This window comes from Chlorocebus sabaeus, chromosome 11 (assembly GCF_047675955.1).
Source record: "Chlorocebus sabaeus isolate Y175 chromosome 11, mChlSab1.0.hap1, whole genome shotgun sequence".
Classification (NCBI taxonomy): Eukaryota; Metazoa; Chordata; class Mammalia; order Primates; family Cercopithecidae; genus Chlorocebus; species Chlorocebus sabaeus.
The window spans coordinates 50,413,305-50,430,915 of record NC_132914.1 but is presented as its reverse complement, the minus strand read 5'-3'; the positions used below and the strand labels follow the sequence as shown (position 1 = coordinate 50,430,915).

Here is a 17,611-nt window from a genome sequence, read left to right as displayed (position 1 = left end):
TGCCTGCCTCGGCCTCCCAAAGTGCAAGGATTACAGGCATAAGCCACCGTGCCTGGCTGAAGTTTGTTTGTTTTAAAATGGAAATGCCCTTTTATTCTGGATGAAGACATAGGAAACAAGCCAAGGAAAGAGTGTGGCCTTATGTGGGGACTTTCAAGACCTGTGCAAATGGCCCACAAGGTGCCTGCAGTTCTCATATCAACCTGGCTTTCTCACGCCTTTGTGCCTTTGATGCTCTGTTCTCTGCCAGGAATGCTCATCCCACCGTCACCCACTTGCCCTGCTCGCTCATCACTGAGGATTACCCGGGCACTGCCTCCTGAAAGCCTTCCTAGACCCTCCATGGCACTGAGCATCTGTCTGGACTCCCATGGGACTTTGTCTATCCCTTTTTATCATGTGCCATATTATATTAAAATGACAAGTTTCAGTGCCTGTTCTCCACATTAAAATAGAAGTTACTCAAAGGGATGGCTGTGCCTTATTTATCTTTGTGCTCCTCAGTGAACAGCAAAATGCCTGGCACATAGCAGGCCAGGCACTGTGAGCTTCACTAAGTTAATGAGATTTTGAAAAGGATAGGGTAGACTCTTAAAGGTAATTACTGCCCTGACATATTTTACAGAAACAACTGGATTAAACAACTAACTTTTGTGACTAGCGCAAGTCATACACTGGGCATTTTGCATATGTCATCTCATTTCATCCTTTGCAACTGCCATAGGAGGCAGGCTGCAATTATCCTCATTTTCTAAATTAGGACACTGTGGCTTGGAGAAACAGAGTGACATGACTGATGGGAAGTGGCAGATCTGGCCTCAAATCCAAAGGGTACACATGTAACTACTGTGCTATGCTGCTGAACGGGGCCAGCTGGTGTCTTCTTGGACTCTAGTATGTCCTCCCTTGTATGTGGACTAATGACTTTCCACAGTTTTGAGCCAGAAACCAAACCTGAAGTTCCTACATTAGCAGATGAGGTTTCTACAGCTGAGGCCCTGTGATGGTGAGTGGGCCCACGTTCAACTCTCGGGAGTTCTGATCTCCAGACAGAGAAGCCATCGAGATTGATTAGGAGAATACCTTGATAATGATGGGTGTTCCTCCTTGATACCAAAACGGAATTCACAAAGTTTAAAACTATTTTCATCAGCACAAGTTGATGCTTCAAGGCAGATCTGACCAATTACATTCTAAGGGTGGGTTTTTTTTTTTTTTTTTTTTTAACATGCAACACAAATGTATTATTTAAAGGTACATCTTGATTACCTGTTTGGTGAGCAAAAACAAAATATGATGGCTCACGCCTGTAATCCCAGTACTTTGGGAGGCCAAAGCAGGTGGAGCACCTGAGGTCAGGAGTTCGAGACCAGCCTGACCAACATGGTGAAACCATGTCTCTACTAAACATACAAAAATTAGCTGGGAGTGGTGGGAAGCACCTGTAATCCCAGCTGCTCAGGAGGCTGAGGCAGGAGAATCGCCTGAACCCAGGAGGCGGAGGTTGCAGTGAACCTTGATTGTGCCACTGCCCTCCAGCCTGAGCAACAGAGTGAGATTCCGTCTCAAAAAAAAAAGAAAAAAAGAAGATTGTGGCAAATCATTCCTGTGGGCCAAGTGGTCAAATGCAACATCTAAGATCCAGCAAGCAGCCAAGCTAAGTGCAACCTTCTGGCCTCTTGCTGTTTCTCCAACAGGGTGAGGACATCACCTTTTACATTGCAGATGATGGAGCAGCTCATGTCATCTATAAATTCCATGCGCACCCACGTGTTCTGTCCCTGAGACACTATCCTGACCAGCACCTTGGTGACCCTGGCCAGCATGGTAGGTTGCACATGACTGGTGTTCAACCTATCATGCAGCAGTCAGGTAGAGAGTATATGGGTGGGTTCTTTACATGTCAAAGTGGACTTTTCACTTTGGGATGGTGTAATTTGACTTGCTGAAGTCTAAATAGAAGAAAAGCATTCATGAATTTATGACAGGCTTTGAGGTTGGACAGTCTTATTAAAATCCAAGCTTGCGGACCGGGCACGGTGGCTCACACCTGTAATTCCAGCACTTTGGGAGACAAAAGTGGGTGGATCACGAGGTCAGGGGTTCGAGACCAGCCTGACCAACATGATGAAACCCCGTCTCTACTAAAAATACAAAAATTAGCTGGGCGTGGTGGCGGGTGCCTGTAATCCCAGCTACTCAGGAGGCTGAGGCAGGATAATTGCTTGAACCCAGAAGGCGGAGGTTGCAGTGAGCCGAGATTGCGAGATTGTGCCACTGCACTCCAGCCTGGGTGACAGAGTGAGACTCCATCTCAAAAAAAAAAAAAAAAAAAAAAAAAAAAAAAAAAAAAAATTCCAAGCTTGCAAGTGATTTGACTTGAGGCAAGTTAATTAACCTCATGCCCTTATCTGTAAAATGTGAATGAAAATTCCTGCCTTGCAAAGTTTTTGTGACGATTCGAAACGATACATATAAACAACCTGTCAGTAACTTGTATATGTCAAGCAGTCAATGTTAGCTGTTTTAAAATTCTGTTCAGAGATGGACAATAGGAGTTAAGATTTGAAAGAGGAAATTATTTTCACTGAAACATAGTCCCCACACCTCTAGAAAGTATGCAGCAGATCAATAAGTATTTGTTGATTGATAGATTGCATTACTGATGAGGCCCTGTAGTGGGAAAATGGCTTGACCAGACATGGGAAAATGGCTTTTATGTAATTCCCAATATAGACACTATGATTCCTTGCAACCTGTTGCAAAAATAATCAAATACTTCACTATTGCCTTGACCCTATACCGGGCTACCCCTTGTAACTCCTCCTTCCTGTTCAGCCTCCGAACTGACACCTTCTAGGAGGGCTTCCTACATTGACATCATCATCACAAGAGCTGCCATGTGTTGAGCACCTGCCTCGTGTAAGGGTTTTCCAACTTTACCTCCTACAGTTCCCACTACAACTCCATGAGGACGCTGTGCTAACTCCAATTTGCTGAATGGGAAACTGAGGCCCAGAGGGTAAAACGCCTTGCCTGATGCCATGCAACTGGAAAGTGGCAAGGCTGGGATCTGAATACAGGCTTGTCTAATTCCAAGGATTCCATATTTTCCACTCTTTCAAGCTGCAAGGGAAGAGAGGAGGAGATGCAGTTATTTGAGTTCCAGAAAATCCAGCATGCCTGTGAAAGAGCCATGGTGTTTGGAAATATCGAGCCAAATCCATTTACTGGTGAGAAATATTCATTGACAGGAGAGCTGGTCTTTAGAGAACCTGTACAGTTTTCAGCACCCCAGTGCCCTTCTTGCTGCATCTTCAACCCCAGGACTCAGTCTGCTCTCAGCTTCCAGCTGTCTCACTTGGAGCAAGTGCTTCCTCTCCAGGGATGAGGATGTCTCCTTATGCCCTAATCCCTATCTGCACATTCTCATCCATCCTGGATGGCTAGTTGGACTAGTGTTTCCCGACTATACTCGGCAGCATGTTAGTGGTTGTTAAGATAGAAATATTTTGTTGTTAAATTTGGGAAGCTGTGATTAAATTAAGGCAAAAAGATTATTTTCTATAGGACTTCTTAGGGCTTTTAATATGCTAAATAACTTTACTAAAATCCCAAGAAAGAGCCATAGACTTTTCATTTCCCAAATTTATGTAATCACAGAACCTTTTAATCAGGGCCATCTTGGGAGATAGAATTTTGCCCTGCATATGCCCTGGGAGAGATCCAAGTACCAGATAAAGAATTAGGGGTGAGCTGGAGTGTGTTTTAATCAAGTGTAGAGATAAGACCAGAATCAGAACAAATTGTGATTGCTAACAGCTAAGACCTTAGTAATATAAGGATTTAGTTGTACTTAGATGTTTGCTTCTTTATCAAGCTTTCACTATAAATCTTGCTCCATATGGTAATTATTTTTACTGTTCATTGGTTAAAGTTGTTTCATTAGTAATAAGCTTTTATGTCAACAAGAAAAGAATGCTAATTCCTAGTCCAGGGGCGGCATACCCAGACGTTAATTATTCTGTTTTTTATTTTTGAGAACAAATTGGTGATTATCTTGAAAATGGGATCTGCGAACCTCCATGGAGAAAGAGGCAGCAGCCATAGCTTCCTCATCCTCAGCAGATGGTGGTGGAGAGGGACGTCTGCCCACTTTGACCAAGGATAATGACTACTGTCTTATGATGCATTCCTTCACTCATAATTATGTTACAGGCAATCTGAAGTCTTCTCACCGCAGTTGGCTGCCAGAGAGCAATTTGGTTAGAGGGAATAACTACTTGGTTTTAGTACCCCCAATTTTATAGGTGGGGAAATAAAAATCCAGGGTGCTCAGCCATCTGGCAAGCTTTACACAGAAGGTTCCAGCAGGTGAGGGATTGGAACTCAGATTGCTGGCAGTGGGAAGATCCTTTAGATACTGTTCTGAAAGATCCTACAGTGAATAAGGGCAATGTTGCTGAGGACTGCAACTCTGGGTATTTCCAGCAGCTCCATTCAACTGCTGAGAAGACAATCTCCATCTGATAAACAAGGTGATGCTTTGGCAGGCTCAGGCGACACGGATTAGGTGACCCAGCCCAAGCCCGTGCTTTTGTGATCTGTACATCACCTTTTTCCACCATGCTTCTCCAGCCTATGCCAGGGTGGTAGAAGCGAGCCACACGTCAGAGGCTGCCACTCACCACCTCAGCACTGCAGCCAAGGGAGGGAAGGGAATCAGAGATATTTAAGTCTGTTCTTGTTTGCTTTGGGCTCTCACCTGGAGCTTCAGCTGAGCCTGGCTCAGCTTTCTTTCCAGGAAGGGCATGTGATCTGCTTTTAAAGGATCCAGTGAATATGAGGAAAGACCTTACCGGGGGGGCTGTCATTCAATTGATGGGTGGAGTAAATGTCTCATGGAAGAACTCAACATGAAATCCTCTTCCTGGATTATCTGTGGAAGAATGATGTTAATTTAAAAATCCAAATATATATTGCTGAATACTATGTATTTAAATTTCAAAACAATCCTGCAAGTAGGATCAATGCCACCTTTTACAAATGAGAGAGAGAAGTCAAGTACCTTGTCCAAGGTCACTACATAGTAAGAGGTAGACATAGGATTTGAACCCAGGAATTGAACCTTTGGAATTCCACAATGACAGGTTTTCTGTTTTCTGTTAGACCACAGCTATCTTACTCCTGTGTGGAATTTTGTGATTTTCAAAGGACTTTCAGTTACATTATCCTGCAAGTCTCACCACAAACCAGTAAGGTAGGGAAGGGTTTGGCAGATTAGAACACAGACTTACGTTAAATCGTGGCCCAAGGTCACCCAACCCAACCCTATTCAGTATAGGTCTCACTCTTTTCTAGTGAGATTCTTAGGGATGCAAAGTTGTCTTGAGAACAGCTAGGGCCAAACACATTATCGCTTCCCCATTCCCCCAAATAGAGTACTGGCAGTAGCTAAACATCCAGTGCTTGCTATGTGTCAAGCACTGGGCTAAGCATTTTATATTTACTTAACTTGTTTAATGCTCACAATAACCCCATGAAGTACTTGCCATTCTTAGTTCCATTTTACAGTTGATAAACGAGACACATAAAAGTTAAGTAACTTGTCCAAGGCCTAAAAGCTGGTGGATAGTGGATCTGGGATCTGATGCCAGACAAGCTGCAGAGCAGAGAGCTGAGAATTAGCTGCAGAGCTCTTGAAGTTGTCAACTCATGGTGGTTCCCAGGTTTTCAGATCAATCCTTTCTCCTAGGCTGGACTGTTCAGAAACCAGAAACTCAGAAAGAGTGCTCACTGCCAATTTGGCTGGAATTCTGGAGATAGACTCCCCATCAATTTCTCAGGGAGTCTAGAATCAGTGCCCCCGCTCCTGTCATATGTGTGAAATCTCCTATGCAGACAACAACCTGAGGATTTGGTCTTGCCCTGTGTGATGTGTTTGGGTGTGGAGGTGGGTTGAATGGGAGTGGGGGTCCGTTGAGCTCTTGGCAGTGAGAGCAGCAACTCATCATGTGTCGTTCATTCTGCCATCAAGCATCCTCCATCCTCCTACTCCTGGCCCCTGTGGTGCAGCCATGGTCTGGACCAGGGCTTCCCAGACATCCTGCATTATAAGAATGACCTGGAGGGCTTGTTAAAAATGCAAACTCTCAAGCCCTTCCTCTGAAGATTTTCATTCGCAGGGCTGGGGTGGGAGCTGGTTTTAGGTATTTGCATTCTTAGACACCAGTCATCAGTCAGTTAACACGTTTGTGCTGTGCTTACCCTATGCTAGGAGCTGGACATTTAGGATAATTTAGAATGGGCAGGACTCAAGCCTTGCCCTCAAGAAGCTCAGGGACTGGTGGGGTATGGACAAGTAGCAGGTAAGTATACTTTACGTCAGGGCCATGATGGAAAAAGTACAGGGTATGGTGGGAAGACAAGGAGGGGCATCTGACCCAGGCCAGGGAGTAAAGCAGGGAGGGGATCCCCTCCAGAAGATCTGAGTTGGGGCCTAGACACAACATACACTGTACTCCTAAGATGAATGGGGTCCTTGAGCCGACTCTACCAGCCAGCTGGAGGGTTCCCAGATTCTGTCCCCTCTTGCTTCTGGGTCCAGAAATCGCCTGCTGTCAGTCTAGGATGGTGGGGGGAGGGCTTGGTTTGAGGCTCTCCACTGTGCATGCCTCCTCCTCTTCCCAAACCTCATACTTGTTTGCTTCCTGTTCCAGGAGCTAAACGTGTTTAGCTCCACTGTAATTTATTTCCCATAAGTAGCATTTCTCAGCCCAAACCCCAGGTTTGCTGAGATGGATGCCTTTGGCTGAGGTGCTGGCAGAGCAGACTCTGTGGGTCTGGGCCCCTCTCACTTCCGTTCCCACTCCAGGCCCTCTGAAGAGTTGGGCACAGGTGGCATGCCACTGGAAGACAAAGCCTAATGATGGGAGAGATGGGTACAGCCGCTGCGGGAGCCTGTGGACACTGGTGCTGCAGGGAGGGACCCAGCCCGCCCGGAAGTGGTTGCCTGGTCCTCACCCCTGTGTCAGGGAGCTCATGGCTCCTGATCCCCTGGTGTCTAAAGCTGCTTCCTCTTGCTGGATCAGGTGCTACTTGGGTTCCCTGAAACCCTTGAGGACATCACACAAAGAGAGGGAGGAGAGCTCCAGCATTTTGTCAACTGAGGCAAGTTTAGGTGATTAAGCTAAGAAAGCAAAGCCACTCTGGCCCAGAGGATTATCTTTGAGGTGTGTTGGGAACCAAGAAGTAACTTAATGCCTACGAGGCAAACCAAACCCAAGATGACTCTCAACTAATTGCTTGCCTCTCCTTTTGCCAAGCCAAACTCCCTGGTGTATAAAGGCCAGTCTCCTCTCTTGTCCCCATCCCTCTCAGCTCTTGCTAAGTGATCACTGGGTCACCTCCAAGCTCTCTCACTATGAACAGACAAGTCTGCAAGAAATCCTTCAGTGGCGGGAGCCAGGGTTTCTCCGGCCGCTCTGCCGTGGTCTCCAGCAGCAGCAGGATGAGCTGTGTGGCCCGCTTTCGGGGAGCTGGTGGAGGGGCCTGTGGCTTCCGGAGCGGAGCAGGCGGCTTTGGCAGTCGTAGCCTCTACAACCCGGGCGGCAACAAGAGCATCTCCGTCAGCGTGGCAGCTGGTGGCTCCCGGGCTGGAGGCTTTGTGGGAGGGCAGAGCAGCTGTGGCTTTGCAGGTGGCTATGGAGGTGGCTTTGGGGGCAGCTATGGTGGTGGCTTTGGTGGTGGCAGAGGAATAGGTAGTGGTTTTGGAGGGGCTGGTGGCTTTGGTGGAGCTGGTGGCCTTGGTGGTCCTGGTGGCTTTGGTGGGCTTGGCAGCTTTGGCAGTCCTGGTGGCTTTGTCTCTGGGGGCTTTCCTGGGGGAATTCAGGAAGTGACTGTAAACCAGAGTCTCCTGCAGCCCCTCAATGTGGAGATCGACCCCCAGATTGGACAAGTAAAGGCCCAGGAGCGGGAGCAGATCAAGACCCTCAACAACAAGTTTGCCTCCTTCATTGACAAGGTGAGGGCAAGGCCAAGAGGTGCTGTGGAGGGTTTGGAGTGCCCAGGGGTTGGTGTAGAAAGATGCCATGGGGACCTGTGAGACACAGGGTAGGGGTGCCTAGCTGTTGTCCTGGTGCTGCCTTGGTCCCTACAAGACAGCAATCATGCCTCTTTCACTTTTTGGGCCTTGTTTTTCCAGCTGTGAAATGGGGGGGAGAATTCCTGGTCCTGGTTTCCTACTAAGAGTGAGATGAGGGTAAATGAAGTGGGGGTCCAAACACACTCTTAGCTCTTTGAAGAATGAGCCATTAGTCATAAAATTATTGCAGTTACTTTAATTTCTCCTGAAAAGCAATTGCTTGATAATCCAAGCTAGCCAGTAATCAAAAACTGTGTTAGCACAGATCTTGGGGCTGCCTCTAAATGAGGAGTATTGGCAGCTGCCTTACCTTCCAAATGATGCTGTGCTTCAGCCAATGTTAAATTGAACTGTCCCTGCTGGGGCAGATGAGGGTGTGCTGGGTCTGTGTGGTACTGAGTCCAGGATCTGAAGTGAATTTCTCATTTTTTAATTTGGGAAAGATGAAGATTTAGAAAAGACAGAACTAGAATTTGTTGAGTGATTACGCCATACCTGTTATTTTCATGTGTTTCCATCACATGGAAATACATCACATCATATGAAGGAGGTCTTCATATGTGAAACTTCTAAAGAAATGTTAGACCTTATTGACTGTTTTCACTGCCTTTATGGAGCTGAAAAAAGCTTACATCTAAAAAACAATGACAAACTTTATTTGTGCTGACCTCCTTTAGTTGTATTCTGAAGGACCCCTATAGACCCAGGGCAGTCCTGGGTTTGATTCTTACCTTTGTCACTCAGTAGACTTGTCACTTTGGGAAACTTAAACTCTTTGAGTCTCAGTTGCCTTATCTACAAAATGGGCATCACAGCAACTCCTTTATAGGTGGTTGTGAGGATTAAATGTGATGGAAATACATGAAAATAACAGGTATGGCATAATCACTCAACAACTTCTAGTTCTCTCTTTTCTAAATCTTCATCTTTCCCAAATTAAAAAACAGGGGAAATTGCAGATTGAAGAACTGGGTTCCTTCTCCACATTTCTACCATGTGGGATGGGCAGCCCCACATGCCCAACTCAAGAGGCTGACTCCTTTTCTTCCCCCTTTGATGCAGGTGCGGTTCCTGGAACAGCAGAACAAGGTCCTGGAGACCAAGTGGGAACTGCTCCAGCAGCAGACCACAGGCTCGGGGCCCAGCAGCCTAGAGCCTTGTTTTGAATCCTACATCAACTTCCTACGCAAGCAGCTGGATTCACTTCTAGCAGAGAGGGGGAACCTGGAGGGAGAGCTGAAAAGCATGCAGGACCTGGTGGAAGACTTCAAAAAGAAGTGAGGGTTCCTCCTGGGGAATTTCCCCTTCTGGGGAATTAGCAGGGAAGTGTGGTCCTAATTTGGGATTTCAGCTGTTCCCAACTGTGCCTTCAGTCAATACTCTGGGATGGATTTATTGAGTGAAGCATGACCAAGCAGAAGGGGATGAGAGGGTAGGGACTGAGACTCCCAAGTGGCTATGACACAGATTTCAGTCTCCAGGTGGGCCCCCTCCTATTCCAGCCCAGAAGGACAAAAGAGTCCTCCCAGAGTTTAGAACCCTTTAGGATGAGGAGTCTGACACACTTGACTGTACATAGGAATCACCTTGGACACTTGTCAACAATGCATATTCCTGTATTCCAGTCCTAGGTATTCTGAATCATAGGTGTGGGGCAGGCCCCAGGAATGTGAGTGCTCCCCTAGCTCCTGGGGATTCTAGGCAGATGTCCAGGGCTGCACTTGGTAAAGGCCTCTTTCAGTGAGTCTCATCCAATGTCCTGTTCTGCAGTTTTGGTTTGCCTCCTCCTCAACGTTCCATGTTGCAGTCCATACCCGCTGAGGTCTGTGAGGAGCAAACTGGGCCTCTCAAGGTGGGAGGGAGCTCCCGACTTCCCCAGGATCAGAACCCACAGGGACGGGCACACCTGCTCTGCAGAGGCCCTATTCCAATTCAACCGCACGAACCTGGTGGGCACCCACTCTGTGGCAGGCTCTGTGCTGGGCTCTGGGAATCCAGTGGCAACTCAGATTCACATTCCCAAAAGAGGTTTCAGAGACCTCTTTCCTCCTAGAGGAAAGAAAGAGGTCCTGCCCAGAGACCTCTTTTCTCCTAGAATCAGTCCAATTCCTCAAGCTTTATGAAATACAAACTCTTGGTAGTAGATTTTAGTCCTTAACAGGCAGGAATCCCACCACTCTGATGCATTCAGAAGATATGAATTCATTTTTAACTGAAATTCTTACAAGAAGTAACTGTAATTAAGTAAAACAGAAACAGAGGAAACAGGTAGAAATGCCCAATGAGAGCAAACATTTATTTCACTGGGTTCCATACGCACACATTGTGCTTTGCAAAGTCAATCAAAGAGCTTAGGCAAGTAGTCAAGCTCCTTGAAGTCTGCCCTCTCACCCTGACTGCCCATACCTCTGCCCATCACTGGATTTAGAGGGAAGAGGGCCAGGCAGTACCCTGAGCTCTAAGAGGTCTCTGGGCAGGACCAGCTACATGATTTTCAGGGCTCAGTGCAAAATGATAATGCAGGAACCTAGTTACAAAATTATTAAGAATTTCAATCATACCTGTAATCCCAGTACTTTGGGAGGCTGAGGAGGGAGAATTACTTGAGCCCAGCAGTTCGAGACCAGCCTGGGCAACAAAGTGAGACCTTGTCTCTACTAAAAATTAAAAAATTGGCTGGATGTGGTGGTGCATGCCTCTGGTTCCAGCTACTTGGGAGTCTGAGGCAGGAGGATTGCTTGAGCCTGAGAGGTTGAGGCCACGGTGAGCCATGTTTGTGCCACTGCACTCCAGCCTGGGTGACAGGGTGAAACATTGTCTCAGAGAAAAAAAAAAAAAAGAAAGAAAAGAAAGAATGTCAATATGGTGCCAGCATTGAGCTGAGTGTGAGGACCCTGAGCCCAGGGTCCCATGTAACTGCACATGCCCATGAAGCTGGTCCTGTCTCTGCACTGGTGAGAAGAGTGCCTGGAATCCTCATCTCTCTTTTCCACTTCTGAAATGCCAGTGTTCAAATGTGTGCCTCTCGTTCCAGGTATGAAGATGAAATCAACAAACGAACTGCGGCAGAGAATGAGTTTGTGGGGCTCAAGAAGGTAGGTGAGCCTGGACCAGCATATCCAGGTTCCCTTTCTGGGAGCTGCCCCCATGGAGAGAGTGCACAGCCAGCTGTTCTGGGGCACAGTGACCTTATATGGTGTGTGGGATTGACACTTTTCCTTACATTTTTGGAATGAAATGTTTTATGAAGGAAGCTGCTCTAAGTACATTACCATGGGAAAGTATGTTAAAATGTTACTGTGACTAATGAGCTGATTAGCAATGCAAACTAATAATGAGGGCTTTATGTGTAGAATTAATCAAGATTTTCAGCCTACAAATGTACTCCAGATGCTATTAATAACAATCAACAAATACGTGTAGCATATTTAAACCAGTCATCATAAAAGTGAAGTAGTGAGAATACTCTAATTTCTGTTCAGGAGGGTGGGATTTCTGGTACTACACAGCCAAAGTTACATACATATTAGGTAAATTTTTTTCTACCCTAAAATCAGATGGCTACTCTTAATTTCTACCTTTAATCAGATGGTGCATTATGGTTTGTATTTTGTTAAAGCATTAGGATTTGACATGTCAAGCAAGGAAAAGGAAGAAAGCCACTTTGAGTTTCCTTATTTTAAAAGGGAAGATGAGAAGTCACAGTTAGGAGGAGAGCTAGGGGAGGAACAAAGATGAGACATGAGTGCTTAGGAAAGAGCCACTGGGTGGGAGGGGAACAGAGGGTCATTCTCTGGGTTTCTGACCTCCTCTGCAGGATGTGGATGCGGCTTTCATGAACAAGGTGGAGCTGCAGGCCAAAGTGGACAGCCTGACAGATGAAGTCAGCTTCCTGAGGACCCTCTATGAGATGGTGATTCCTTGGTTTGCAAGCTCCAGAACCTTCCTGTCTGATTCTTCCCAAACATAACTTCAGGGGACAGCCAAACAGCACAACACTCACAAAACCAGCAATGGGGCTCAGGACTCAGCTCCACCCCACCTGGGAAATGTTAACTGAGCTCCTTCAGTCTGCATAGACCTGAGCCACAGGTCCTCAGGCCATTTTGCTCTGTACCTTCTCTCTGGCTCCTATACTCATATTATAGCTGGCTTCTTCATAATATTCCTCCCTGCTGGGGGCCCATGGAAACTTACACAATAAGACTCACTGGCTGATACTTTCAGGCTGACAGCCTGATTATATTTGCATATTTTGCATATTTCCTTTAGCCTTGTTGTCTAACATCCTTTAGGCTGTAGCCAGGCATAAAGTGTGAGCTTATTTTTCCAACTGATCCACTTCTAGCCCCATCCTTGGGATATCTCCGCTAGTAGAGGATTCCCAGCATCCCCTGGGCCAGGGGATGGAGAGTAACGATGCATGTTTCCTGTAGGAGCTGTCCCAGATGCAGAGCCATGTCAGCGACACGTCTGTGGTTCTGTCTATGGACAACAACCGCTGCCTGGACCTGGACAACATCATTGCTGAGGTCCGTGCCCAGTATGAGGAGATTGCCCAGAGGAGCAAGGCTGAAGCTGAGGCCCTGTACCAGACCAAGGTGGGAACCCTCCTTGTGTCCTTAGATCCTGATGACCTTCATCAAGAATGTGCCAACACTTTGCAAAAGCCATTTTGATTGGTTTTTCCTCTGTCAGCTTGGGGAGCTGCAGACCACAGCTGGCAGGCATGGGGATGACCTGAAGAACACCAAGAGTGAGATCATGGAGCTCAACAGGATGATCCAGAGGCTACGGGCTGAGATTGAAAATGTCAAGAAGCAGGTGGGGCTGGGTTTAACGGAGAGATCCCGGAGGTCTTCTGGGCCCTGGAGAGAAGCAGCACAAGCTCTGCTCCTCTGCTACATGCTCTCTCCATCCTTTCATGGTGTCACTTGTGGGATAGCACAGTCTTTGGGAAACTCTGTTCTTCCAGATGCTTCTTTTGGAGGTTGAGCTTCTTGGAATGCTCACTCAAGAAAGATGTTTGCTTATTCCAGTTTGCCTAGCAAATCTTGCAACTGCAGTGCTGGACTTAAACACTCAGCTCTCAGCAGGATCTGCCCTTAGTGAAGCTGTTTCTCACACATTTCACATAACCTTGATGGCTGTTCTGTATCATTGGAATAAAGTGATTAGGCAAGAGAGTTTTTAACAGTCTTGCAAAAAAGATTAGAGACTAACCAGACCACTACTACCTGTACCAGCATAGGAAAGCAAATTAGTGCTCCCTTTCTTGATGAGCCACAAGTCGATTTCTATGCACCAAAGATGAATTAAGCAATTGCAAAACTGACTTCTTTTCTCTGCACATGCTCCATTGAGATTTCTAAGGAAAGGGAGGAAGGGATGCAGGATGTGGGGGAAGAGATCTACTCCTAGTAAAGATCAAGTGTTTGTTTCCGGGTCACTATGCTAATTGATCTTCTACCTCAGAATGCCAACCTGCAGACGGCAATTTCAGAGGCTGAGCAGCGTGGAGAGATGGCCCTCAAGGACGCCAATGCCAAGCTCCAAGACTTGCAGGCTGCCCTACAGAAGGCCAAGGATGACCTGGCTCGGCTCCTGCGTGACTACCAGGAGCTGATGAACGTCAAGCTGGCCCTGGATGTGGAGATTGCCACCTACCGCAAGCTGCTGGAGGGAGAGGAGTGCAGGTGAGGGGTCATGGGATCTCCATTCTCCAGATATGGTTTTAGAGTGACCTTTGATAGTGTGAAAAGTGGGCAAGATGATAAGGAGAGAAACACTCAGACAAAGGGCAAGGAGTGTCTTGAATGACAGAGTCAAGGGTTCAAGTACCACTATTTTATGTCCATTGAGATCATCTAACTCTCAAATGTTTAATGGGCATCAATATTATGTTACATATCTCTACTGAACTTCACTGTGTGCAATGTATTAGGAAAGTTCTTTGGCATTATGACAAGTGATAGGCCGGTGCTGTCCACTGGAACTTTTTGAGATGATGAAGATGTTCTATTCTTGTGCTGTCCAATACAGTAGCCATTGGCCACTTAAGCACTGGAAACGTGGTTAGTGCAACTGAGAAACAGAGTTTTACATTTAATTTAATTTTAATTAACTTAAATAGCATCATGTGGCTACTGGCTACCATATTGGAAAGCTCAATATAGACAGTCCTACAAGCCCCACCCATGAAGGGAGTCCATATGGGGAGATGGTTCATACATCTATGCTCTTGGAAAATAATACAACATTAAGCAGCAGACAAAGTCTTAGCGAGTGGTTATTGAATGCTAAAGGAGTGTCAAGAATCTAGAGATCTTTCTGCTGAGTTCCTGCTCAATGCATCATGTGTTCAGGGGGTAGCTACACCTCTGTCCTCGGGTAGCTCCCAATCTGATGAAGGAAGCAGAACCCAAGTATGAGAAGGAAAGCGAGAGTGAAGATGATGTCAAGTGTACTAGGAGTCATGGGATGAGGAGAGAGTGGTCAACACCAGTGGGCACACATGGGCAAGGTGTGCACACCCATTCCATATCTTCTCAGATATGTGGACATGCCTGCTTCATGAACAAGACACAGGAAGATGGGCAGTGTAGGTGGGGCATTTCAAATCCATCCTGCGTTTAGTGTCAGCCCCTCCCATATTTTCTCCACCCTGAACAACCCCCATCATGTCACCACCACCCCAGGAGGGCTCATTGTGGAAGCCTTCTTGGAAAGGGAGAATTGGAGATAAAAAAAAAAAAAATCCAGGGCTGGGTTGAGAAAAATGAAAGAGCATGCTAAGGTGGGAAGATGGTCTTAGCAGGGGATGAGAGGTGGGGACAGGCCAATCAAGGCAGATCTGGGTGTCAAATAGTTTGCCTAGAGAAGATAATCTCTAAGTGTTAAGGGGAAAAGGGTGGGAAGTCTCAGCTCTTGAAGCACCCCCCTTTCTGGGGAGATATGGTCATGGAAACATACTTGGAATAGGCTTTCTTCTCGCAGGAGCTTGACCCCTAGTGGGGCAAATGGGAGGGTGTGGCTCCCAAAGTTGTGAACTCTCAACTCTAGTTATTGACTCATTGCAGAAATAATTCACCTCTCCTCTTCCTTTTCAGGATGTCTGGAGAGTGTCAGAGTGCCGTGTGCATTTGTAAGTAGTCTATTCAAAAAACTCTCTCCCTGGGTTGTAAGAAGGGCAACTAGAAACAACCTCACTGACTGACCTTCAGGCAAGAAGGCCTGTTCCATCCAAGGAGGTCAGGCCACCTGACAGTGTCTAGGATCTCAGGCCTCGGCCACACGCTCTGCCCCTAGCATAAGCTGACAACCTCTCAGGCCAAAGATAAAACTCCTCTGGTTTGGGGAGTGGCCTAGGTTGGAAAACCAGAAATTTCTGTGGATACTTCTGGTTCTTATTCTTGGGAGAAGGCACTAGAGGCCAGGCTCACTCTCAAGGTTTGCAAACTGAGGCATTAGATAAGTTAGCATCTTTCTGGAAGTCACAGAGCCAAGCAGGGTGGGGATGTAATACAGTGCTTGGCTTCCAATTTCCCAGGCCCTTTGCCTGAATTGTGTGCCTGTTGTCTTGTAGCAGTGGTCAGCAATGTCACCAGCACAAGTGGCAGCTCTGGTAGTAGCTGTGGAGTTTTTGGAGGGGTCAGTGGCAGTGGTGGCTACAGAGGCGGCGGCAGCAGCAGTGGCTATGGAGTCAGTGGCGGCAGCAGCAGTGCCTATGGAGCAGTGAGTGGCGGCAGCAGCAGCAGCTATGGAGGGGTCAGCAGCAGCAGCACTGGGGGCAGGGGTAGCAGTGGTGGCTACCAGAGCAGCAGTAGTGGGAGCAGGCTCGGTGGTGCAGGTAGCATCTCCATGAGCCACAGTGGAATGGGCTCCAGCTCTGGCAGTGTCCAGACTTCTGGAGGCAGTGGCTATAAGTCTGGTGGTGGAGGCAGCACCAGTATCCGCTTCTCCCAGACCACGAGCTCAAGCCAGCATAACTCCACCAAGTGATCTTCTGTGCCAAATCTCTATAACCACCTGCTTCCCACTCAGCCTGCAATAGTGTTTCCCACTCTCTGCTTGGCATCAATGGATGCACATGGGTCAATCACATTTTTCCTCAAGTTCCCTGGAGAAGAAGCTGAACTTCTGGTTTCTCCACTCCCATGACCTTCCCAGGGCCATGGGGGTCCAGCTGCTGGTCTGGGATTGATGCCCCTGGAAACCTTCCTGCAACGGCCCCTTACTTTGGATAGCAACCTCTGAGTCCAAGCCAGTCTTGGCCTTCACAGCCTGGCCTGTTCCCACTCTGGCCCATCTCCCTTTCTTACTGGGAGTTGGTAATTTGAAGCCAATCATCTAAGCACTGTCTGAGGAGGGCAGAGTCATGGGTTCAGTGCTGGAGGGTGCATGGTCAAGATCTCCAGACTGCTGGTTCCCAGGGAACCCTCCCTACATCTGGGCTTCAGATCCTGACTCCTTTCTGTCCCCTAATTCCCTGAGCTGTAGATCCTCTGGTGATGAGTATGCTGAACTTTCTTTTCTCAATAAATTGCACTGAATTTTACATTCTGGTGTTTGTCTTTTATTCCAGGAGTCACAGAATAGATCATGACCCAAAAGTGATGAGATATCAGGTGATGGTGATGGTTTTCCAGGAATTTAAAAGTGGGCATAAAGGCCACTGAATAGTCTTGCCTTCTCCATCTATTTGGTTAGGTTGTTGTGATAGGTCTGCCCAGGAGTATGTTGTTTAAGGGGAGACCTTCCCCACTCCCAAGAAAGTCATCCCATCCATCCTCCAGCCTCTAAGCAGGCCTCTGCAATTCAGTCTTGGAAGAAGAGGGTTCTGCAGTTCATCAAGGAAACAGATTCCACTGGGACTTCAGTTCCTTTGTTCCACCCCCATCCCAGCCAGATACAGAACCAATCCTCCTTCTGCAAACACAGCTCTTGGAATCTGAAGGGGTCAATACGTAACATCCTCTTCTCCTTGCATAGATTCTGAGCAAATTAAAAAATAGGACAAATGAATAAGCAGATGGAGGGCCAATATTGCCTTTATTACCAATAAAGCAGATACTGGAGCAAGTGTGTGTGTTTTTTTTTTACCTCGGATGGAAAGGGCTTCCCCTATCACAGGACCTCAGGATTAGGCCAGATTTTCTACCTGGGCAGGGGCAGCCTAGGGGCCACTGCGGCCTTCCCTATGGGGTCAGATCCTTAATAGCTGAGGGAGAGCACAAGAAAGAAGAATATAATCTTGCTGTGGACAGCCAGATCCTAAGAGACGGAGGGGCATTGCTCTGCAAACTCAACTCTTCCTTCCAAACTCACCGATCAGGTAAGAGAGTGGGTGGGAGTATTAAACTAGTAAAACTCACTCCAGGTGGGTATACAATTAGGAACGGGGATGATGTGTGCCTGCCCTCACACCAGCATTTACCAGCCATTTTCAGAAAACTGAAACCCGAACCC

The 17,611-nt window shown here is 47.1% G+C and overlaps 2 protein-coding genes across 2 annotated transcripts; one reads left to right on the top strand and one right to left on the bottom strand.

The window, feature by feature from the left end:
• Positions 1-1,409: 1,409 nt before the first annotated feature.
• On the bottom strand, positions 1,410-7,043 carry LOC119619784 (small ribosomal subunit protein eS28-like). The gene is made up of 3 exons (XM_037986246.2): positions 7,024-7,043; positions 6,858-6,908; positions 1,410-1,854 (listed from the first exon to the last, which is right to left on the bottom strand). Exons 1-3 carry the CDS (start codon positions 7,041-7,043, stop codon positions 1,635-1,637), a joined length of 291 nt encoding a protein of 96 aa, XP_037842174.2. The 3' UTR covers positions 1,410-1,634.
• Positions 7,044-7,369: 326 nt separating this feature from the next.
• KRT76 (keratin 76) lies at positions 7,370-16,702 on the top strand. Its single transcript, XM_008003346.3, has 9 exons — positions 7,370-8,023; positions 9,206-9,420; positions 11,178-11,238; positions 11,961-12,056; positions 12,580-12,744; positions 12,842-12,967; positions 13,619-13,839; positions 15,253-15,287; positions 15,729-16,702. The coding sequence occupies exons 1-9, from the start codon at positions 7,424-7,426 to the stop codon at positions 16,142-16,144; spliced, it is 1,935 nt and encodes a 644-aa protein (XP_008001537.3). The 5' UTR covers positions 7,370-7,423; the 3' UTR covers positions 16,145-16,702.
• The last annotated feature ends 909 nt before the right edge of the window (positions 16,703-17,611 follow it).

Excerpts from the sequence above, each read along its gene's own strand:
- LOC119619784 (XM_037986246.2), bottom strand. The coding sequence starts at position 7,043 with ATGAGCTCCCTGACACAGGG. Across the intron at positions 6,909-7,023 it reads ATGAGCTCCCTGACACAGGG|TGGCATGCCACCTGTGCCCA; the intron begins GTGAGGACCAGG and ends TTTGTCTTCCAG. Across the intron at positions 1,855-6,857 it reads GGCCTGGAGTGGGAACGGAA|GTTGAACACCAGTCATGTGC; the intron begins GTGAGAGGGGCC and ends GCTGCATGATAG.
- KRT76 (XM_008003346.3), top strand. The coding sequence starts at position 7,424 with ATGAACAGACAAGTCTGCAAGAAATCCTTCAGTGGCGGGAGCCAGGGT. Across the intron at positions 9,421-11,177 it reads GTGGAAGACTTCAAAAAGAA|GTATGAAGATGAAATCAACA; the intron begins GTGAGGGTTCCT and ends CTCTCGTTCCAG. Across the intron at positions 11,239-11,960 it reads AGTTTGTGGGGCTCAAGAAG|GATGTGGATGCGGCTTTCAT; the intron begins GTAGGTGAGCCT and ends CCTCCTCTGCAG.